At 48.7% G+C, this 23,987-nt stretch overlaps 1 protein-coding gene across 4 annotated transcripts; it reads right to left on the reverse strand.

Annotated features, from left to right (window-relative positions):
* Positions 1–828: 828 nt before the first annotated feature.
* TUBGCP2 (tubulin gamma complex associated protein 2) lies at positions 829–23,971 on the reverse strand. Of its 4 annotated transcripts, none has more exons than XM_038141137.1 (19): positions 23,910–23,968; positions 23,204–23,349; positions 22,035–22,207; positions 20,828–20,956; positions 20,328–20,507; positions 17,233–17,392; positions 16,629–16,836; positions 15,840–16,039; positions 15,192–15,381; positions 14,527–14,672; positions 13,372–13,552; positions 12,286–12,466; positions 11,917–12,089; positions 10,740–10,868; positions 10,175–10,295; positions 7,618–7,761; positions 6,212–6,340; positions 5,323–5,486; positions 829–1,109 (listed from the first exon to the last, which is right to left on the reverse strand). In XM_038141137.1, the coding sequence occupies exons 3-19, from the start codon at positions 22,182–22,184 to the stop codon at positions 1,001–1,003; spliced, it is 2,694 nt and encodes an 897-aa protein (XP_037997065.1). In that variant the 5' UTR covers positions 22,185–22,207; positions 23,204–23,349; positions 23,910–23,968; the 3' UTR covers positions 829–1,000. The 4 variants fall into 4 exon arrangements, with proteins under 4 accessions (XP_037997065.1, XP_037997063.1, XP_037997064.1 ...); XM_038141135.1 differs by having other exon boundaries at positions 22,035–22,275; XM_038141136.1 differs by having other exon boundaries at positions 22,035–22,296.
* Positions 23,972–23,987: the final 16 nt, after the last annotated feature.

Raw genomic sequence — 23,987 nt, forward strand, 5'->3', positions numbered from 1 at the left:
TGGGGATGGTCCAGGTGACACTGGGGACTGTGTGTATGGCCTTGTGGGCATGAAGGTGTCCCCTGGCCTGGCAGGACGTGTCCTGTGGCTCTGCAGGGGCACTGGGGTGGCTGCACTGTCACAGGAAGCACCGGAGCTGCCATATCAGGGCAGATAAGCCGGGCACGTTTGTACTTCTGGGTGTTTCAGGCCAGGGCCAGCCAGGAAATGGAAATGGACACAGGCACGTGGGTGTGAACGGATTCGGGATTAGTCATCCACGGGTGCTGAGAATTTCGCTGTTGATTTAATGAACTCTCCATGACTTCTAGTGGGACGCAATGCCTGCTGGTGATCCCCGCCCTCTCCTGGTCTCCCTCCCTCTAGCAAGCTGGAGGAGCAGCTGTGGGCCATGGAGCACACAGAACGTGGCTCTTCCCTCCAGTGAGCTCCAGGAGATCTCCGCAAAGGAGCAGTGAGGGAGAGGAAGGACAGGAGCACCCAGTCCTGTGCCCACAGCCCTCACACACGTCCCCAGGTTCCCACTCCTGCCCCTGAGGCCTCTGTGTCCCTGGTCTTGGTTATCCCTTGTTTCTGGAAGACATTTCTCCTCCTCCCTCCATGCACCTGCTCTCAAACTGCCTCTGGCAATGTTTAGATTCCCTGGAACTCCTCTGCTTTGGGCTTGGGATTGGAAAGGAACTTAAAGATCATCCCATGGCATGGGCAGGGACACCTTCCACTATCCCAGCTTGCTCCAAGCCTGTCCAACCCGGCCTTGGACACTTCCAGGGATGGAGCATCCACAATAATTTGCCCTAAGTTCTGTTAACAGAAAAAACAACCCTGATTTTTTTTGTCGTTGTTATTGTTATTTAATTTATTTTACAACACACAAACACATCATTGTACAACATAGTAAAAAAAAAAAAAAGCCAACAAAAGCCTGGAACGTTAGGAACACCTCAGGGGAGGGAAGGCTGCCCTGTGTCTCGGGGTTGTCTGCAGGGCTGGGCTGGGCTCACTGGGCGGGCACGGCCAGGCGGGGCAGCAGCGGCGGCGGCGCCTTCTGGCTGCGCTCGGCCGACATGTGCTCCAGGCGCTCCGTGTAGAACCCGTTGAAGTCCAACCTGAGGGACAAAACACACCTGAGGCAGGGCAGGTGTGAGCAGGAACCTCCCCCAGGACTCCCGCAGCGAGCCCTGTCCCTGCACTGCATGTGTGTGCTGTGCCAGCGGTGCGGTGACACCTGCTCCGTGCCACGCCTTGACAGCGGGCCCTTGACAGGGAAATGCATCAGGAATCCGTCCCAAATACATTGGGAAGGACCAAATGCTCACAGCTCTTCTCCACACCACACAGAGGTGTCTTGTGGGGACAAGGGTTGCTTAGTGTCTGCACCTCCCCAGCCCTCCCCAAGCCCTGGAGTTCAGCAGCACTGCACTCTGGCACTAACTCCCACAGGAAATCCACCCAGCACCACAAAACGCTGAGGTTTCCATCCCCACCATCCCCTGGCTAACACCAGGGTGCTTCCCACAGATCCACAGTTCACCAACACCAGCACATGGCCAGAAGACGCTCAGCCACAAGTGACACTTGGAAAAGCCCCTCCAAAGCACTCAGCACCAGGGATACCACAACCCTGCCTCCCTGAGAATCCAGAGTGATGCCATCCAGCCCCAAGCCTGCTGTGACCTTCCCACGGCAGATCCCACAGCACCCACAGCTGATGCACTCGTGTGCCCTGGATCACTGAGCAGCCAGTCAGTGCAAGCCCATGAATCACACAAAAGTTACTCTCTCCCTTTCTCAAATTAGGCTGCTCCAGTACCAACTGAATGGGCACAATATTTGAGTTTCATGTTGCTTAACAACCTCACACAAACGGCAACAAATTGTTCCTTGACATTTTTTGGTGCCTGCAGAAAACAGAGCCTCGACAGATGGAATTTATCTGTTGCTCTCTCCTGGCTGAAAAGCTTTACATTGCTTCCGTCCTCGAGGAGCTGTACCAGGGAAACCTGACACTGAGGTGAGAGCACTGGGCAAGTTTTGTTTCAAACACAAGGCCGGGACTTGCTGCTTTGAGGACCTGCTCCATTTCTAAAGCTGCTTCATTCCCAGCTCAGTGGCTTGCAGATTTTGCTTGGCTTCCCTTTCAGCTGTTTCCAGTTTCAAGTGATCCCTGATAACCATTTCTTCAGAATCTGTGTGGTGCTTCCTCAGCATGTGCTTACGTGGCAGTTTCTTGCTTTGTGGTTGGGTTTGCACCACCTCACGTCCTGGTGACCTACTCTCAGCTCAGCTCCTTCCACTCTGGTAAAGGAAGGATGCTGGTAACCACACTGATGCAGAAGATTTCTAAGAATGGGGACTTAATTAACCCTGCTGACAAAGCCCTCTCCACTGTAGTTCTACTGCTTTTCACTCCTGGGATGTGTTGGAATGACTGGAGAGCTCCTGCAGCTGCCAGCCCTGTCAGCACTCCCAAGGGAACGGCTGGAGCTGGGCCAGGAGGGTTTAGGTCAGAGATCAGGAAAGGTTCTTCCCCCAGAGGGTGCTGGGCAGTGCCCAGGCTCCCCAGGGAATGGGCACAGCCCCAAGGCTGCCAAAGCTCCAGGAGAGCTTGGACACTGCTCCCAGGGTGGGATTGTTGGGGTGCCTGTGCAGGGACTAGATGATGCTTGCTGGGTCCCTTCCATCTCGGGAGATTTTCTCATTCTATTCTATGACACACCTGAGCAGGACTTGGGCACAGCAGAGATCTGTCACCTGTGAGCTCTGAAGGAAACCCTCTGCATCTCAGTCTGCCGTTGTTTGATGCCACAAATAAAACGTCTCAGTTACTCAGTAGCACAAAATGAATAAGTGTTAACCAGGATCAAATAAATGATGAGCAAGAACCAGAACTGTGAATTTTGTTATTTATCTGACACGTTGATGATCCCTGTTGGAAAGCAGTCCCATAAAAAGGTTATAAATTAGAAGAAGAGTGGTGTGTCTTACAAACTCTTCCTTATAAACTCTCTCGAATATGTTATTTCAGATGGCAACTGTCTCCACTCTGCTTCTCAGGTTCCTGTTGCCATAGAGCCCAGGCCTGGAGCCAACAATCCCTCCAACCACCTGAATGGGAGCTAAATGTCACCTCTGGGCATTCATGGTGGGGCTCCCACCCTTTAAACCAGCCCTGAGCAGCCTATGGGATTGGAAAGGTCCCATGGGCTGTTCACGTCCAGGATCTCTGCTAAGGAAATGGGGACATCAGGGTTGACAGGAAAGGTCCAGCAGGTCCAATGGCTTGGTGAAGACTCAAGCGGTCCCAGAGAGTCCAGACTAGGGGGGGACTTGATAGTGATGCCAGTCCCGGTGGCATAAGGACAGGGACATGGGAACAAAGGGAGGGCAAAGCACCCAGGCCCTCCTCTGAGCCTCTGGGTGCAGCTGAGCCACTGTCCACAGCACAAACCATGGACAGCAGCACTGCATCATCTGCATCATCACACTTCTCCTTTCCCCTGAAGCAGGAAGTGCTGGTTGCAAAACCCAGCCTCTGTGCACTTGGGAGAAGCAGCTGCAGAGGTTTCACAGCTCGGGAGTCACCTGCTGGCCCCCCATGGGGGCTGTGACACTGCTGGAGCAGCACCCCGGGCAGGACGCACAGCCAGGCTGTGGGTGCAGCACCAGCTTGTCGCGCTGTCCTGGCACGTGTGTGGCATTCCCACCATGACAGAGTAGGTCATTTGGTCCTCAGCACTGCATTGGCCATGTGCCCTGTGCCCTGGGATCATGGAGTGAGCTGCCACCAAGATCTCCTGGATGGAGCACCATGAACAAGCCCCTCTGTTGGAACTTGTACTGGAGATGGGAAAAATGTTAAAAAGAGGATAAAGGAGGAGAGCTGGAGCACTGAGGAGCAGTAAATGCTCCTGCCTGGGTGACTCAACTGCCTGTGCTCCCCATCCCTGAATCTAACCCGAGCCTGGGTGCTCCTGTGACACCAGGCAGTGATGGCAGCCAGGGAACAGGGAGAGCTTAATCCTGCCAGCCTTTTCTACAGATGGATCCTGCCTGGAACCTGCAACAGCCTGATGATGATGATGATGATGATGATGATGAACTGGGATCTCCAGGCAAATGAAGGCTGATATAAAATGCTGAGCAACCACACCAGCCTTTTCCAAAAGACTTGGCTGCCCTGGTTAGTCCTGAAAGGAACAACAACCACAGCCACACAGTTTTTTGGAGAAATTCCAAGATGAGGAGAAGACCTCTGACTCTGGTCACTTCAGAGATGGAGCACCAGAGCTCTTAGGGCTGTGGAGAAGGGCTCCTCACCTACATTCCCATTTCAAGGACTCAGCAGCACCCCCAGGGGCAGCTCTGGTGGCTGGACGCTGCTCCCCTGACCAGGGATGGAAGCAGGAGAGCTCAGAACACCAAGCAGCCCTGGGCACTGCCAGGGGCTGTGTAAACACAAACAAGTGGCTGGACAAGAAGCTCCCAGAAGAAAAGGACAAGTGGAAGCACAGTCTCCTGTGGGAATACTTCACCTAACAAACGTTTGCTAAGTACCAGGAATCCTGACAGCCCTGTCAGATGCTGTCAGAAACAGCACCAGGAGGGGACAACAATCTCCTTAAAAAACATCAGTGAGACATTTCCTCTCTCTCTGCTTTCAGGGGCAGCACATCTCAACAGAGGTGTGGGGTTATCAGCCAGCCATAAAAGATATCCAGTGCAGATGGACAGGGAACACAACTTCCAGGGGGATTTTTTATTGAAAAAGCAACGCAGTGGTTATAAACCCAGCAGCAAAACTTCCATCTGCTTTCTCTCTCCCCCCTCATCCTGTGTACCTGACTTTTATGTATTTCTGAAGGAATTCTGATTTCCAAGAAGCTGCTTACTTAAATAAATGCAATATGGGAACTTAAAATAGACACTTTATGATCAAACCTTTGTGTGATTTTCTCATCTTGGAATACTTAGCCTGTATTTGGAAATTAGTTTATTCACTGTCTCCACAGTCAGACAATCCCCAGGAAAACTAACACTGCATTTACAATATTAATGGAAAAATTTCACACAATTCAAAGGAATGTGTTTTGGGGTTTTCCTAAAGCCTAGGGTTGAAATGCAAAGCAGAATGGTCTGGGTTGGAAGGGACCTCAAAGCCCATCTCATTCCAGCCCTGTGCCATGGGCAGGGACACCTTCCTCTCGCCCAGGTTGCTCAGAGCTCCTAAACATACACATTTCTCAGCTAAAACGAGCATTTCCTGAGCTGAATCTGGGACCCAGGGCAGGGGAAGTCACAGACAGAGAAGGCCTGGCTCACCTGTAGATGATGTTGAGCATGCTGTGCTCGCAGTCATTGGTGCTGTACACGCTCAGCTTGTCCAGCAGGTCCAGCAGATGTGTGGAGAAATTGCTGTCAAACTTGTTGATGGTGGCTTCAAAGCCAGACGTGAGGTGCAGGCTGTCAGCATGCTCGGCTAAAAGCTGCCAAGACAAAGGCAGAGTGGCCCACGTGCGTGCTGATCTGCACTTGCCAAGGGGCTGCAGTTATTCCCTCCACTCCCTAGCCCGCTCAAAAACACTGCCATCAAACTTCACAGCTGCTCAGCCTCTGAAATAAATCCTTCCAAGTCCTTGATAGCTCAAAGCCCTGCTGTGCCCAGCCTGGGAGAAGCCCAGAGTAGATCCCAGGTGAGTTATCCACAAATACATGCTGCCAGGGCTCATTTTCAAGCAGGAGGAAAAGCCAGTAAGCAGAAAATGTGTGTTGCCTAAGACAGGCTGTGACCTCTGGAGCTCTGTGACTGCAGTGGTGATGCAGAGGGGCTTCCAGAGGGACAGGAAGATCTGCTAGCCACAGAGCAAATCCCCTGTGCTTCCAGACAGAGAAATATGGACAAGACAGATCCCCCAGGTATGAAAGCCATGGACTGCAAAGAGTCCCACTCACACTCTGGGAATGGTGAAGTGCTGGCGTTTCAGAAAGCCTGGATGTGGCTCTGCACAGCTGGAAACACAAGTGAAAACTCAAAACACCAGTGCAGGGAGAGCTGTGAGAGACAGGGTCTTCAAAGCAGACTTTGAGAACTCTAGCAGCGCTCCCCACTGCCCACAATTCCACAAAGATTTTGGTTTTGGGGCCAGAAGTGGTCTAGAAACCAGGAGGGGCTACCTGCAAGTGGCCACCCTGGCCAGAGTGAATTTCCCACCTTGTTGGTCAGCTTCTTCTTGGCAGCCTCCTCAGCACGCTCCTCGTCGGTGGGAGGGCCCTGCATGGTGCCGTGCTCCAGGGTGAGCCTCTCCATCTCACTGTCCAGCTTCATGCTCTGGGTGAACCTCTGGCAAGGGGACAGTGTTTGGGGACATGGTTACAGCCCGTTTCTTCCATTGTGGCACAGCACCAGGCTCAGCTGTGCCCACCCCAACTCCCTGGAGAGCTGACTGAGTCTGAATTCAGCAAGCTTGTGTGAGGATGGAAATGGGGGTGTGCATTCTATCACCATCTGTCAGAGCTGGGGCAGTTATCTTCTGTTCACTGGGCAGTTTTCTTTATCTCTCCCACAGCCAATCCTCCCTCCAGGAGATCTCTTCTGTTCATGGGCCATTAATTATTAATTATCTTCTGTTCATGGGCCAGTGAGTGTCCCTGCACGGCTGATAAAATTCCATCATCCCACTGGGAGAGGCTCTGCCCAGGGGAGGAGCCCAGCATTCCTACCTGGATACAATCTGAGCCTGGAACAGCACAGCAGCCTTTGCCCCCTGCATTCCCAGAGGAGCAGCTTTCTGCTCCCTGCATTCCCAGAGGAACAGCTTTCTGCTCCCTGCATTCCCAGAGGAGCAGCTTTCTGCTCACTGCATTCCCAGAGGAGTAGCTTTCTTCTCACTGCATTCCCAGAGGGAGAGCAGGCCCATCTCCAGCAGCCCTGGAGCTTCAGAGGAAAACTCCAGCCTTGTCCAGGATCCCTGCTCCAGCAGAAGCACAGCTGGCACTGCAGGAGGGCTGCAGCCACCACGGAATGCCACTGCTGCCACCACCCTGACCCACAGGGGGTCAGCTCCTGTTCTGACTCTGGCAGTGGTTTTTTGTTTGTACTATTGCATTTGTATTTTTATTTTCCTAGTCAAGAACTGTTATTCCTGCTCCCATATCTTTGCCTGAGAGCCCCTTAATTTCAAAAGAATAATAATTTGGAGGGAGGGGGTTTATATTTTCCATTTCAAGGGAGGCTCCTGCCTTCCTCAGCAGACACCTGTCTTTCAAACCAAGACAATGCTGGTACACAGCTGTCCCTAATCCCACTGGAAAGTGGGTTTTTGAAAAGCTGTGGGCTCCCTGATGCTGGCTGGAATGCCCCCCTCACCTCACCCTCAAGAGAGACCTCTACAGAGCACTACAAGTTACACCTCAGGAGAGGGAATTTGGTCCATATGAACCTGATCTCAACATGGAAAAAAAGGAGGATTTTGTGGAGTAAGAAGCCACAAAAACCACTTGGGAGATGTGTGAGCTGTCAAGCCCTAAAGCTGCTGATAGAAGGAACAGAGACAAGTCCACGTGGGGCTGGCACAGGGACTGCCAGGGCTGGCAGTGGCACGGGGAGGCTGTACACACCTGCATGCAGTTGGTGAACATGACACACACAGACATCAGCTTGGAGAAGATCTTGAGCAGCTCTGGGTTGGTGAGCATGCAGTCCTTCAGGCAGTTGTCCAGGAAGCTCGTGTGGTGGCTCAGGACGTCGTCGATGTTGGATGCCTGCCACAGGACAGCCCAACAATGACAAACCAAAGCAGGGCTGCTGCGCTGCTCTGCCCCAAAGGCCCAGCCCAGCAGCCTGCCTCTGACAGGGACCTCTCAGAGTGAGGAACTCCACGTGTAGCTCCCAGAAACACCCAGAGAGGAGACTGCATCTGCACTGCTGCCTTCAACAGCCCCTCACAGGCTTTAAACCTTTGATTTGTCACATCACTGCCCACAAATCATGCTTGCTTTGATCACCCTCCCCTGGAAAGGATGGAGTTATCTGCTTTATGAACTTGCATTTCCTTTGTTTTTAAATCTGCTTGTCATGGCCACTCCCACCATCACAACCTCAGTAAAGTCAGCGAAAACGAGAGGACAAGAGAAAAACAAATCAAAGAATCTTAAATGTCAATAAACTTATCATTAAAGCATACAGGCTATTCAGAAATATGCTTTAGGGGCCAATAAGGAACTGGGACATGCAGTGTTGGGAGGATTCTGTAAGATTTTTGTTCATCTCTGCTACTCCAACAGGCTGTTTCAGTCTTGAGTTTTAAATGATAGATTAAAGCTCCCTCTCACTCTGCACAGTGCTGAAGCTCAGAACACAAATCAAGCTTAGCCAAGAACCACAGGACTAAAACTGCCACGGCATCCACACTGCTCCAGCAGGACCAGTGCAGGAAACCCTTCCCACACTATGGGGATTTTGGGATGAATTAGAGCTGGGATTTCTGAGTTTTCAGATGATGTGGTTTATTTCTCTTATTTTCTACATAGGTAGGAAGGGTGAGTTTAGCTCACATCTTTGTAACTTTATTGCATGGTTTATTGGTTTAAAAGACCCCTAGTTACAAGACCTTTTAAGGATTTATTGACCAATAAAACACTGCTAACAGGGATATTTATGTTTTTGACCCACTCCTTAAATATTTAATCTTATGGACTCATGTCACAGTGTAAGCTTTCTTAGCCAATCATGTTATGACACACAAACCTACAGTACTGCATTCTAAACTCCTTGTTTACACTTGTAACTACTTTTATTTTTTCTATATCTTAAACTCTAAAACTCTAAACTTTTCTTTACTTAACATGTGTCTGCTTTAAACTATAAATCCGCATTCTCACTTCTAGCACCTAAGTCTGGAAGCCTTTCCCAAGCTCTCAGATCAAACCCTGTGTTTAATTCTAAGCTTTAGTTTACAAGCCCAGAGTTCTGAGAATTCCCTGCATTTTGGATTCCAGCACCACATCCCTTTAAGCTACTGCAGAACAAGGAGAAATGCAGCTTTCTAATGCAATGAAGATGATGATGAAGTTGTGTTGATGAAGATCCCGGCTACAATTTTAGGAAGAGAGCACCTTATCTTCAAGAGGAAATGCACAAGAGAGAAGCGTGACAAATAAAATGCACCATGAGGCACTACATGAGACCAGTGAGGATCATCCTTTTCCCTCCTAAAATACAAATTAAAGGAGAAAACAGGGACAGGATAACTTCAACAACAGCCTCCACGCAAGTAAAGTCAACTGAGTGATGTATTTGCAAACCTAAACTTGCAACAAAATTAAGAAATAAGTACAATTCCCAGATTATCCAGGAGCTTGACATATGAACCCTTCTCATTCAGAAGTTCTTGCCAAGAACGTGCAGAGACGCTCACAATCCTAGACCTGCTCCTTCCTGTGAATTCTCCAGGAAAAAAACATGACAGGGCATCAAAATGTTGGCTAGCTGACCCCAAGAAACTCCTCAGGGCACAGGAAGAACTAAGGCAGGATCAGATGATGCTGAAGATCCTCAAGGGCTATCAGAGAGCTGCCAAGAGAGCTGATTGCAGGGGTGTTGGGTGGTTTGGTGTCTCAGAGGAGTGCTTTGTGTTTTTCAGGGTGTAAGAGGAAAAAGATGCACAACGCAGATGCGTCTGATCACAGGGTGACTACCAATAATAATAATAATAATAATAATAATAATAATAATAATAATAATGGCCTTTTTTAAACCAAACATTCCCTGCATGCCAGTCCTTGGCAGTTTAATGGAAGGGAAAGCACAGGCTCTGCTTCTAGGAGCACTGTAACTCAGCCAAGGAATCAGCTGGAGATGCCTGGACCAGTTTATGACCTTTGCACTCTGCATCCACCTTCCTTTTCCACAGCTCTCTTTCTCCTGTGTATGGGGATGTTGAGCAGAACTGCCTTTACATAACAGAGTGAGCTGGGCACAGACAGGGGGATGCAGCACAGGAAAGGGATGTATGACTAATCAAGCAGAAGGGTGGTGCAGAACAGCAGCACTCTGTAACGTGGCAGGAACAGCAGCTCCCAGATATTTAAAAGCCTCCAACAAAATCAACAGACAGCTGCAGCTGCTGGAATTAGACATGACATTTGTTAAGACTTCCATTCCAACTTCACTCACCAGCTTCAGGTTCTTCTCCAGAATGTGCCATGTTGGCTCCATCACTTCAAACATCATGTAATACTGGATATTCTGCACAAAATTCAGCATCCGCTGCCGCAGTGTGAAAGCACCAGCAAACCTAGGGGAGAAATCACACCCACACAGCTCAGAGCTAGCAAATGCCACGGAGAACTAGCACCAGGCTTGCACAGCCAAGCACAGAGCTAAATATTTCTGTCCTAGCAAATGCCTTGCTGCAGTGTGAGAGGGATTACAGTCACTGCAAACCATCTCTGATTATTTTCCATGCCTTTCCATCAATTAGTCGAGTCGGAGTTTTGAACCTGTCATAGGCTTTAAATATTTGTTTATAAAAAACTAAATTTTTTATATTAAATATTAAAGCAACTTTACAAACAAATACTGAGTGAAACCTAAAATGTTACAAATGGATGTCTCTGAGCCTGTAAGACATTTTTAAGGATCTTTTTCAGCTCAGTATTGTCTGAGCTATGTTATGAGGTATCTAATTAGCAAGAAGGAGACCCAAAATTGAAAACAAACAAACAAAAAAAGGCTGTACCACTTAGCTGAATGCAGGGAGAATTGCTTGGCTGTCTTATTGCTGATCCAAACATTACACAGCTGCCTTTCCACGTGCTTGCAGTAGAACATGTGTCTGAAAAGCATCTGGTACCTTGTCAGTGCTTTCCTGGAAAGAAAGCAGAAGCCCATCCAGATGAAGGCCTGCTCTGATTGACAGACCAAGCTGTGAAGGCTGAGGCTGCTCAGAGGTAAGGAGACTTTACACAACGTGTTCCTCACGCCCTCAGACGCGCGCGGATCTGCGCTGAGCCGAAGCAAGAGAGCCACATTTGCAACCACCCCAAAGAATTTCTCTCCAAGGAGACCCTCCTCCATATTTCCTGCCAGTGGGTGCATCTCCAGCCTCCTTCATTCCCTCGAGCCCCTGGCAAGGGTCACTCACGTGGGCTGGGAGGGAGGGTTCAGACACTGTGGTCTTGTACCCACCGTGCTAAGGCTGAGATGGACACTCAAGAATTCCCCAGGATTTTAGAATTCACCCAAGAATTTAGCCAGATTTTCCAAAAAAGGGGAGGAAAAGCTGTAACCAAGCTCCAGGCAGCATTACCCCACCAGCAATGCACTGTCACAAGCAGATGGGGCTGCTTATTTATAGCTCTGGGACTGGATTCAGGTCTGTGCTCAGACACTTGGGCGTAGGTGTCTGCAGAGCTCCAGTCGATACAGTTCAGGAAACCTCACCAAATCCTATTTTCACTTCCATAGCTACCACCAGAGCTGCCACAGTCTGTTGGGAAGGAAGAGACAGAATTCCAAAAGCGTCGCGTCGTTAGGAAAGTCTCACCGTTTCAATGGAATTTTTAGAGGGGAAATTAAGGGAGGAGTTAATTGCTGGCATTCAGCAATCTGAAATCTGCCCCTCTGCTCACTCAGTGCTGCTTGTCCCATTTGCTTGTGGCTCATAGCAGTGCTGCTCCAGGGAAACAAGAAGCAAATTCCTGCAGAAAAATGGACCGCTCGGTCCCTCACAACTCAGTTAAAGGCAAAATAGCCTGTTAGAGTAGCAACAGCCCGAATTCTTTGAGTCTGCAACCAGAGATCCCAGAAAGTGTGTTTTCTTCTGCTCTCCAGCTTTGAGGAATGTTTGATTCTTGCATGGAAAGCCTCTTGTGAGAGTACATGCCTGTTTTAACCTCAGTGGATTGATGCCTTACCTGTTTATGATGAGGGACAGAGGCCACTTGACAATGTAGTCGAAGGAAAAGGCCTCCAGGCCACTGAGGGTGAGCTCCGTGGGCTCTGCACTGATGATGGCCTTCTCCTGCTTTGTTTCTATGGCCAACACCCTCAGGAGCTGTGTGATGAGGTCATGGGGCATCAAGTCAATCTGTAAGGGAAGAGCAGGAAAAAAATGAAGCCACGGGACAGCCAGAGCTGCTGTGGAACAACAGCAAGGTGCCCACGGTCAGACACGCTCTCCAGTTGTCACACCAAGCAAGGAAGCAGCAGGTTCTCACAGAAACACTGATCTCCCAGGCCTTCTGCTCAAAGTCAATTTCTCTTCTGCTTCCACCCATTCTCACCTTTAAATCATCCTTGAAGGGATCAGTGTTGGCCGTGCTCATTCTCAGGGCTAATTCCAGCAGAGCCTCCAGCCTCGTTGTTATGATGTCATCCACAGGCTTCTTAAGCTCCTCCTCTGTCAGATCCATGAAGTGAACAAAAAAGTCCCCTTGATCCATCAGGAAATAGTGTTTTATAGATCTGCTCAAGAAAATGAAGGGACAATTGATGACTTTTCTTAAAGCCCAGGTTCATCCATATCAAACCTAAAGGAACAAATGCAATCAATTCAACGAGCCTGTGGGGTTTCATCACAAAATGTTTCTCTTCCTGGAGAGCACACAGCCATAAATAACCAGTTTGGAGACTAGTCTTTTATGGATGTCTCCTCCTCCCTACCCCCTCAGTCAGGACACTTCTGTGCAGTCAGATCAGGGCTGCTGCTGTTCTTTTTTTTTTTGCCTAAAAAATGAAAAAAAACCAGCAAACCCCAGATGTGCTGGGTGCAGGCTCCTACTCCTGTCCTGAACAACTCCAGATCTCCTCCAGCCAAGGGGCAGCTGCCAACTCTGAGCAGAATCCTGCACTCCTCTCAATGAACAAATATCAGGGCTGATTTTTTAAAATCCAGCAGCCACATAAACTTTGATTTTCACCTGGCACCAGGAAGATCTCCCTGTGGTGGGCATGGAGCTTGGAAGCAGTTCTGAGGTGAGCCTGAGGAATAACCAAGTGCCTGGCCAGAGATGACTCATGATAACTGCAGGCTTTGGAGCAAAAATAGCACAGCCAGAACACAGTGTGGCTCCAGACTCCTGATCTGGGCTAGACAAAGCCCTGACCTAGTTTTGGCAACAGCCTTCCAAGGAAGTTGGACCAGAGACCCCCCAACATCTTTCCCACTCAACATTTCTATCATTTTAGACTTTTTTTTTTCCTCTTCAGGAAAAAAAAAAACCCAACTCCTATTTTTCAGGTCAACCCTTCTAAATGGAAATAGAGAGAACACCTTGGTAATATCCCAAGAGAACAGAGCTAACTTCAAAAATGTATGTCCTTTAGCAGAACCAATCTATTTACCATGCATTTAGTAAAATAAATCCAACCTTAGGTGAGCCACCAGCTCTTTCTCCTCCATCAGGAAGTCCAGAAGAACTTTGCTGGCATAGTTATAAGCTTTTTCTATTTGTTCCACATAGGCTCTCTCCTTTAAAGTGTAGATGACCTCTTTGGCCACGGGGCAGGTGACATCTCGCCCACATTCCCTCACAACATTTAAATATTTCCCTGAAATTAAAAAGAAAGAATGTCCCATATTCATACCTGCTCTACAGCAAACAGGGAAACTTCCACACCACTCCCTTCAAGAGGAAGAGGTGCTGAGAAATGTTTACACCATGTTGTGCTGAAAGTTGGAAAGGATTTAGGCACCTTTCAAAAGACGATGCAGAATTTTAGAACAGGCACTGGCATCACATTTAAGGAGATTTAGAAATGGTTTGGTTTCCCAGTAGTGACAAAACATCTCTGCAGGTGGCCTGAAACACTTTTTTTGGTCACTTTTGGAGGGCTTTGTACAAGGATAAGAGGTTGAATGCTTAAATTAACACTCAGACAGTCAAACCTCAGCTGCCCAGCTCCATCCAGCTAGAAAACCTGCCCACAAAACAGCAGTGAGACAGACAGCTCCCCTTGCTGCTGGGCTCCTGTGTTGCTTCATTTATAAGGTTTGGGGCTCCTTTTAAATCTGACTCCTCTACTGCTCTCAATTCAGCTGCACAGCCCATAAAGTGGCAAGGCATGGTGACATTTCCTTTCTCTTTACACAAGACCTGCTTGCCTCAAGGTTCCTTGTGGTGGTGTTTGTGGGTCTCAGGACGAGGGGAGAGATGAGGAATCTGACTCCATGTTTCTCAGAAGGCTGATTTATTATTTTATAATATACATTATATTAAAAATGCTATACTAAAACTGTACTAAAAGAAATGGAGAAAGAATACATTAAAAGGCTAGGTAAGAGTGAAGAAGAATGAATAATAAAAACTCGTGACTGCTCAGAGCTTTGACACAGCTGGCTGTGATTGGTTATTAAGAAAAAACAATTCACATGCTGGATAAACAATTCTCCAAATCACATTCCAAAGCAGCACAACATGGAGAAGCTGAAGCTTCCCAGATTCCCAGGAGAAAAAAAATCTTGACAAAGGGATTTTCTCATGAAGTATCACAATGACAGTTCTGCTTCCAGCAGAAGCACCTACCTGTGCTTAGGATTTTGTCAGCCATCTTCTGCAAGAAGGAGGGAATCTGCTGCTGAACAACAGTGTACCTCTGATCCCAGTACTTGTCATTATAGTCCTCCTGAATCTTCTCCTTCTGCAGCTCATGCTCCTCCACCATGAACTCACTGAACAGTTAAAGCAGATGTTTAGGGGCAGGAAGTGGTACAATGAGGACGAATTTTTTGACCTGCAAACTGGTAATGTGATCTATCAGAAATAAGGTCTCATGAGGACACAGCCAATCAAGAACTGAAATTGGTCTGTTTGTGAAGCAAGAGGAAAAGCACTATGCAGTGCCTCTGATGAGCTGCAATGAGAAACAGAATTTTACAGGGTTCATAAACCAAGGCTAAACATTATCTGTTTGTCAGTGCAGGGGTGAGGAAACTGGCCTTTGTCACCAGCAGAAAGGCATTAATTTCAGATATTTTACCTTCAGCTTTGCCCCCACCTTAGGATTCTGAAAATGTGGGAAATAGAATGCTGCATAAACTATCAAATTTGGCAAAATGCTTCAAGTGACCCTAAAAAAGCCAAAAAACTTCCAAGAGGGTTGTTTCAGGCCCCCAGGCGACACAGACTCAACAAAGCAGATCATTATTTCTGAAGTTTTCCATTTCATTTCATTTTTTACTGTTCTTTACCTGTATGGATCATTAATGATGCCTCGATATATCCACTTTTCCAGGATTTCAAAGTAAGGCACGCTGGCTGCCTTGGTTAAATACAGGCACAGCTCCTGGGCCTGGCTGTCCCCTGTGTAATTGAAAGTCTTGTCATGGAGCAAGCTCAGGGTTGATCCTCCCATACACTCACCCTTATCCACAGAAGTAGCTGGAATTAAAAAAAAAACAGAAAAAACCCAACAATATAAGACACTTACATCCTGAAACAAAACCCAAAATGGTCCCCAGACAGGACATGGCTCCCTGAGCTGCCTGTGTAGCTGTAAGCAAGGGGCTGGATTAGGAACTTCCAGGGATTATAACCACACAGAGCTGGAGAGGAGTCTGGAAAGGAGCTGAGGAGAGGCAGCAGTGGTGGATACAGCTGATGGGAAGGGCAAGGGCTGTGCAGGCAAAAGGCACTGAGGTGCCTCCTGACAGCTCCAAAAGCACATTCAGCCCTAGAACCTGAGTGCTCTTCTCCAGAAGAAGTGCAGTGCCCTCACTAGTGCAATTCCCCTGGGCCTTCTTCTTTAATAAAGCAGGAAATCAAAACGAGACATGCTCTGCCTGCTTGGCTACCCTGCAGCTCTCACAACCTGTAAGGACTGTATTTTGGGAATTTACCCAGTGAAGCCAGAATCTCCAGGGTCCTCATTGTGGGCTGGATGTAAAACCACAGCTTCTGCAGGGACAGAAGGCCCTGCCTCTGAAGATGCTCCAGCTGGGTAATTAATATCATGTATTCCTTGATCAGAGTCCGCATGGCTGCAGCCAGAGCATGATTCACCTGTCCATACTCAAAGGAGGACTTCTCCTCTATAAACCTGTAAAAAGCAAAATGAGAACTCTGTCAGGCAATGCAACTTGTGTGATTTTCAGGAAGTTCTGACTTCAGGACACTGTGCAGGCACACCAGTGAGTCTCGTGCTGGGAAGCACACCAATCCCTCTCCCTTATTTCCCATCCCACACTTCCTGGAAGGGAAAGCTGTGGAAGATGTTTCCTCTCCAGACACAAGGGAACTAGAACCATTTGTAAAAGCACTGGGTAGAAAGTGGAACCAGCACACAAAGGTTCTCTCAATCCTGGATGCCCACAGAGGAGCAAAAAGCAGGAAATATGGAGAAATTCGCAGCAGAGTGGGAAGAGAAGCCAGAATAGGCAGATACACCATAACTGCATTTTACCTGAAGTTACCAAGGCCAAGACTGGAAAGAACAAAGGTGTGTGAAGGAAAAAGTGAACTGGCAGCACAGAGGAAAAACCCAGCAAAGCTAAAACTGACCCAAATACATTGTCACTCATTTTATACCCCTGTAGTTTAAATTAAGCATGGAAGTTAACACCTGCACAATGGCAAACTCTCTGCTCTCGCAGGAGAGCCTCCTCCCCTAACAAAAACCAGCTCAGTACCTGGTGACAGCAGAGTAACTGGCTGCCACAGGAAGAATCCTGGTCACCAGCTCCTTGATGGACAAGTCCAGGTTTGGATCAAGTGAGAAGGCTCTGTTCTGCCTGCCCACGAGGGCCTGTGCTGTGATGTACCTTCCATCCACACCAATCAGCACGTACAGCAAGTCCTCCACAATCATGGATTCCTGGGAAGCCAGTGGCAAAGTGCCTGTTCCCAAAGAGACAAAAAAAGGACAAAAAAAAAGGACACAATGTGCCATCATCCACCTGTTTCAGTCTCGTACTTTGCTTTTGTGGAGAACAGGAACCTTTGCTCATTCCTACCCAAATCCAGCAGGCAGGATCAGATATCCAACACCTGTGGCCAAGAGAACAGCAGCCACAGCTCCTGCTGCTCATCCTGCCACCCAAAAGGGACCAGCTACTTCCAACACGAACAACTTCCCCAACCCCCTTGCCACCAAAATATTCAAATACCCAGAAAACAGCCCGAAGAAGAGAAGTGCCAAGAGCCAAGTTTTGCTGAGGGTGAACATCTGAACAGCATTTCTGAATGAGAACAAAACACTACAAATTAATGCAATTTCCCCTGTTTTTCACATACCTATTGGTACTGTTGTGTCAGTGCTTAGACTGGTGCCAATTAAGAAATCCCCAATAAGTGCAGGTCTCTCATACACCCAGGATGGAAATACTGGAATGGGCTGACCAGAATTCTTCTTGTTCTGCTTATCCCGGAGGATTTTTCGTGTAAGCTCAAGAGGCTGTTGGAGAAAGAGAGAGGGAAAGAAAGGAAAAAAACAGGAGACTTTCAGAAGTCCAAGAAATGTTTAATTTCAATGAGAAACTGACTGCAAACCAATTGATGGACTTGAGAACAGAAAGCAGAGTAGCTGGTATTTCAGTAGCATGGTGTAGGGTTTAATTTCCCAGTGCCACCTAGCCTATTTGCCCCACTGCTGCAAAAAATGCACATTTTTTAATACATTTGACCTTTTAATGCGGGGGTACATCAAATAATGCCTTTCTGCATCTGTCCCCACTGGCCTGGGTGCTGGGGCACACCCAGGGAAGCAGAATGGGGATGTGCACAACCAGCAGGCAGCGGCTGCTGGTTTGGAGAGAGCACCACATGAAAGCAGCAAACTCCTTCCAGAAGCACCAGCAAACTATTACAGGGCCACTGAACACCTCTGAACTCAAAGCCAAATGCAACCCAGACAAATCCACCCACAGAGAGCTGGGAAATGATGGAGATTTTTGCTCTGAGTGGGAGTTGGCGAAGGAAGTGAGCTCTTGAAGACTGAAAGACTCTCCACCCCCAGCTCTGACACTAAAATAAATGGAGTGCAAGATCAATCATCAGCTGGGGAAGCTTGTGAGATGCACAACCTACGTGAACATTTGGAGCCCCAAGTGCACAAACACAGGGCTGGTGAAGGCCATTTCTGAAACTGCACAGATATGTGTGTGTGTGTGTGTGTGAAAAGGGATATGCACAGGCTCATTTTACTTTCTTATTTACACCACGTGTGGGTGATCTGCTGAAAGGACCTCGATTTCCTCTGCTCCCCTAACAGAGCTGGGACTTTCATCTGGAGAAACAGGAAGCATCAAGCAAGCTGCCAGCAATTCAAAGGATGGCTAAACCCCACATGAAACTGCAAACCTCAGTTGGTTGTATGAACATGTTCTGCTTGGGAGAAGGGCAGCCACCAGTAGGTCTTCCCAAATGGCAGGCAGGAAAAATTTCTTCACTGAGAGAGGGGTTAATCATTGGAACAAGCTCACCAGGGAAATGGTGGTGTCACCATTTCTGGAAGTGCTCAAAACATGAGCAGAAATGGCAGCTGGGGACATGGTTTAGTGGGCACGGTGACATTCAATCCAGGGTTGGACTTGATGACTCTCTGATTTTATTCTAGAACAAGAGGCACTATATTTATTCTATATGTTTATTCTATGTTTATTCTATAACAAGGGCACTTCTGTTGCAGCTCAACCAGTCTAGTGTGACTTTGTTAACTGGCAGAGGTCAAAAAAGTCAACATTTTGGCTACAAAGGACACATCCACCTGAAAGGGAACACAACTTTGCCCACCTCCATGAATCCTGGACCAAAACTGGTCCAAGCAGTCACTCCAATCCCTGCATGATCCCTCTGTCAGTGCCAAGCAATCCCAGGGCAGATGGCACAGCAATTGTGGCCCTGGTGACAAAGCTCATGTCTCAGGGGCATGAATCACCTTCTCTCTGCAACTCGAAATTCAGGTCACTGTCACTACAGGCTTCAACAACAGCCTGGAGAAAACTCCCAGGGCTAAGAACATGGCCTCAGGTGGCACTCCAACACCCCTGGCACAGGGTGGCAGCTTGCCACTGTCACACTCAGGAACCTGCAGCTGACATCTTGAGCAATGGCAGTGCCAACATCCACGGAGGGGCACGAAGGGCTCGTCTCTGAGCTCCATGAACACCTCCAGCTCCATCTGTGACCCTCACAGACAGAAGATCTGGGTCACAGGCTGAGCAGACCCAACACTTCCAAGGAATGTTCTCCTGTCCCAGCCCTTACTGTCTCAACAGGCCTGAGCACCAGCCCATCAGGGCCTTTTAACACAGTCGCAGCTCTTTAAGTCTGAAGAGACTGCAAATGGAGCAGCAGGAAGCACAAATCCTGGCTTGTGGCGGCATTTCGATCCCTCTGGCTGTGAACTGCACATCCCAGGGAACGGCACCTCCAGGTCTTTCCTCTTTTAGCAAGTTCACACATAAATCTTGGTAAGAAGATCAGTTATATCACTGGAAATTCATCTTCCCTTCATGATCTAAATCACCCACTTGACTCAGATGGTCTGTGAAGGATCTGGATGAGTCAGGCCCAGTGTCTGTGCAGTATTTCAGTGGATGTGGGACAAGGCTGGTCCCACCACTGCTGACAGGGTGAGGGCTTGAACCCTTTGTTCAGGATTTGAGTTCTCCTCCACCATCACATTCATGTAGAGCCCTTCAAGCCCAGACACTCAAAGCATGGGAGGTCCATCCCTCTTGCCACTGAGGGCCTGAAGTAATCTGAGGCTTGTCCCCTGTTAGATTTTGCTGACCAGACACAAGAAGGCACTATGGACCTCTGAGCATCTTTTCCTCTTTCCCCTCTGTCCAAAAAACTCTCCATACACTTTTGCCCGTCTGCCTTCTGCAGCCAAAATATCCTTATCTTGACTCATGAGTTTTTCATCATATTTTTTTCCCTCCCTGTCCTGTTTGGCAGGCCAAGCCACCACTGTTTTTTACACAAATAATGACAGGAAACAGAATTTGGGATTTAAGTAATAAACGGCCCTTTTGCACTCCGACCTCACAACCTACTGCTGCTAATGAAATGTTGAACTGTTTGCTAAGCTTGGTTTTCCTCTTCCTTTGTGTCTTTTCCATGATGCCAGGTTGCTCCAAGCCCTGGCTTTGGACACTTCCAGGGATGGAACAGCCACAGCTGCTCTGGGCACCCTGTGCCAGGTTCCTCACAGGGAAGAATTTAACTGTGAATTTTACCTTAGAATAACCTCAAAGAATGGAACCTTAACTGACTGGAATAGAAAAAGGCCACTTTTTCCTAACAACAGCACCAAGATATAATATTGCCTGACGAAGAAAAGGGAAGATTTTGTGCCCAGAGCTTGGGAAGGAAGGGCTTTGTACCTGCTGTGCACTGGAGTTGGCTGTGACAGTGCCCAGCTGCTTGCGCAGCTCCTCCAGCTCCTGCAGAGACATCTTGGAAGTGGAGGAGGGGATGGAAAAATTCGTGCTGCTGCCGCTGGTGGCTGCGTTGGCTGCGAGTTCTGCCCTTTCCTTTGCATTTTGTTGCAGGTAGTGGAGTGTCTGTACATAGACAAGCAAAGAAAAGGTTTTGTCAATGCTGGGCAGCACAATCTAAAGCAAGAAACACATGACCATGTACTGAATCTAACCACAGAGCTCTCCCTGTCCCAGTTTGCCACGTCTTAGTGAATTATATCAAGAGGAGCATAACTCTCAGTAGGGCTTGAATAACTCAGTTCAACCAGCTCTAGGAAAAAAAGCTAGAACTGGTTATTTGTTGATTTCTACAGATTTCACTGAACTTTACCCTCAGCTGTTCTTGGAATCAAGCATTGCATTGTTGCTACTCTTCAACATCCAGTTCTAAAGGAGGAACCAACCTCTTTGTCTTCGGTGAGTTTGGACAGCAGATAAACTAAAGAATCCAGATGTCTTGTGTTCTTAGACTTCAGCTCATCGTACTTCTTTAAAAAATCTTCAGGGGTTCGAGAAAACTCTGCTATTTTCACCTGTAAAACACCACGTTAATACTGAATGGAGTTACAATTAAAATGAAATGGAAATAGAGCAAACACACAGCTCAGGCTACAAAGACGCCAAGTTTCAGACAGAGCTGGAGACTTCCTAGAGCTTGACTGGTGGATTGCTTTTAAAAATGAAAGCAAAAAGCAGCCTTATAGCCATAAAAGCTATGAGTTATATAGCTATAAACTGGTCGTGAGTGCCAGGTTTTAATCTCTAATATTTGGGTGATATTCAGAAGAAAAAACTCGGGTGTTAGTCATGTAATTGCATTTTATACAATTTTCATTTCATCATGTGTAGTAGAAGAGAGACCCCAGTGTAGGGAATAATGTGCTCTGACTCCACGATTCAGGAGGCTGAACAAATGCTTTATTAAGCTATACTGTATTACATTAATACTGTAATAAATGGCATACTGAAGAGATACTACACTAAAAGAGATACTAAAGAAAAACCTGTGACTGTCTGAGACAGCCAGGACACAGCTTTGACCCTGGCCAAGGAATCAAAACAACCTTCACTGGTGTCTAATCAACAAATCACTCCATAACACGTTGCACATGTGCAACAACAGGAGCAGTGAACAGAAATAAGAAAAATTTTCCCTTCATCTCTGAAAGAGAAGGGAAAATTTTTGCCTTCCCTAGGAAAAATCCTGGGAGAGAGAATGATGTCTCTCTCTGTTCAGACAATGTGAATACCACAATCATGGAATCAAGGAAAGGTTTGGGTGGGAAGGGAACTTCAAGGTGATCTTGTTCCATGGGCAGGGACACCTTCCACTGTCCCAGGCTGCTCCAAGCCCTGTCCAACCTGACCTTGGACACTTCCAAGGATCCAGGGCCAGCCACAGCTTCTCAGCGAACAACTCCCTCCCATCATCCCACCAAACATCCTCCTTCTATGAACCTTCCCACATCCCAGTCCTAAGCGTCCTCCTCTCCCTCGAGCATTCCAGCTTTTCCCACCCAGAACCGCGAGCCCGGATCCGAGCAGCCCCCCTTTTTCCCTTGATGGACACCAAGAGGACGAGCGGTTCCCGGCAGAAGAAGGGGGCAGGACCTTGGCGCTGTGTGCGGAGACGTTGGTGGTGACGTAGGGCGTGCGGTTCTTCTGCAGCAGCTCGATGTAGACCTCGGCGCCCTCGCCGCCGTGCACCCGCAGCAGGCTCAGCAGCTCGTTCACGTCGTGGTGGATGCGGAACTCGCTCATGCTCCCAGCTCCTGCCACCAGCCCTGCGGACGCGGGAACCAGGGGTCAGCCCACTGCTTCCAGGGGAAACGGCCCCAGCAGGGAGATGCTTCTGGAATGTGGAGATGTTTGGCTGGGACAAAGGAGGAGGAAGCAAACCAAGCAGGGTTTGGGTTGGAAGGGACTCAAAGCTCGTCTCATTCTGGTGCCTCAGGTTTCAGCTTTTCTATTTTTCAGATTCTGTGCTGCTTTAGTGCGTGGGTCTGAGCTTCACATTAAGGGATGGTGAGCTCTCTGCACAGAGCAGGGAGACAAAACAATTCCTTCTCTAGCTGGGGACCAAGGACAAATGATCCAAATCTCAGGCCCAAGAGCACAAACAACGTGGGCTGAGGAGAGAAAAACAAGCAGGATGGGACTGCATGGGCTGGAGCTGTAACTGGACAATGAACTCCAAGATGCAAAGGGAGCAGAACTGATCAAAGTGAGAGACCCCGTGCCCGGTCGTGCATTTTGTGACCATTTTGGTTCATCTTGGGTGCAGCCCTGGCTGGGCTCTTGTGCTGCCCAAGGTGGATCCATGGAGGAGATCCTTTTCATAAATCCCTGCTTTATTCTTTAGCTCTGTCTGGCCTCTGTTCTAGGTCAGCCTTCCCAAGGCATCTGTTCCACCCCTGCCATGGGCAGGGACACCTTCCACTGTCCCAGGCTGCTCCAAGCCCCCTCTAACCCAGTCTTGGGCACTGCCAGGGATCCAGGGGCAGCCCCAGCTGCTCTGGGCTGCTGAGCTGGGACAGCTCCAGCCAGGAAGTCTGAGCCTGAGGGAGAATTAAGTTGGGGTTGGCCAGCAGAGGATTTTTTTCCCTCAGAAGGAATGCTGTTAGCACTGAGTGGTGTCCTGACAGGCTGACCCTGCTGCTGCTTCTGAAATCACCACAAAGCAGCTTTTCCCAACTTTAGGCATCTTCCTATTCCACTGCCCACTTTACTAGCTTCACTCAAATCCTGCAGAGTACTTAAATAATAACTTTAATACTGACACAGAACCCTGAGATGAGCTCAGCAGGTCAGAGCCTGGTGCTAAAAACACCCAGGTCGTGGGGTCACTCCTGGAATGGGCCATTCACTTAACGGCTGGACTTGATGATCCTTGTGGGTCCCTTCCAACTCAGAACATCCTGTGATTCTGTAAATCAGAAGTAAGACCCTGAGTCAGGAATGATGGAAATAAATAAGGAGCTTCATGTGACACCCTGCATAGACCGTATCAAGCAGATACAATCCAGATCCACGTATCAAGCACTAGGACACACTTTTGTTTTGCCAAGATCGTGGAATCACGTAGGCTGGAAGGGATCCCTGCAAGCCCTGGTCCAACTCTCCACTCAAAACTGACTCACAATAGACCAGGCTGGAGCAGCCTAAGCTGAAATCTCTTTAAGGGCCCAGCTTCCCCACCGCCGCGGGCCGTGATCCCGCAGGGATTTCCCTGGGGCTGCTGAAGTGCCTGCGGGCCAGGGCTGCAGGGAGCGAGGAGGAGCTGCGGGAGCCGGGCTGGACGCGAGCAGGGGCCTGAGGGGGCACGGCGCCGGGGACAGCCAGCGGGGCACCGCCACCGCCGCCACGACCCCACGGGCCCGGGCAGCACCTCAGCCGCGCCCCATCCCACCCCCCATACCCCGCTCTGCCCTGTCCTACTCCATCTATTAATTAATTTAATTTAATTTGATTTAATCCCATCCCTACCTGCCCGCCCGGAAGCGCCGCCGCTGGCGCCGGGAAGCGCGGCCCGCGCATGCGCAGTGAGCGGCGCGGTAACCTCGG

The sequence above is a fragment of the Motacilla alba genome, chromosome 6, assembly GCF_015832195.1.
Source record: "Motacilla alba alba isolate MOTALB_02 chromosome 6, Motacilla_alba_V1.0_pri, whole genome shotgun sequence".
Lineage (NCBI taxonomy): Eukaryota > Metazoa > Chordata > Aves > Passeriformes > Motacillidae > Motacilla > Motacilla alba.

Bases quoted from the DNA above. Each gene is read 5' to 3' on its own strand.
- TUBGCP2 (XM_038141138.1), bottom strand. From the start codon at position 22,184: ATGAGCGAGTTCCGCATCCACCACGACGTGAACGAGCTGCTGAGCCTG. The intron at 16,837-17,232 runs GTATGTGAAAAA...CTTTGGGAACAG, and splicing joins TGACACAACAGTACCAATAG to GCACTTTGCCACTGGCTTCC. The intron at 16,040-16,628 runs GTACTGAGCTGG...TGCTTTTTACAG, and splicing joins AGTTACTCTGCTGTCACCAG to GTTTATAGAGGAGAAGTCCT.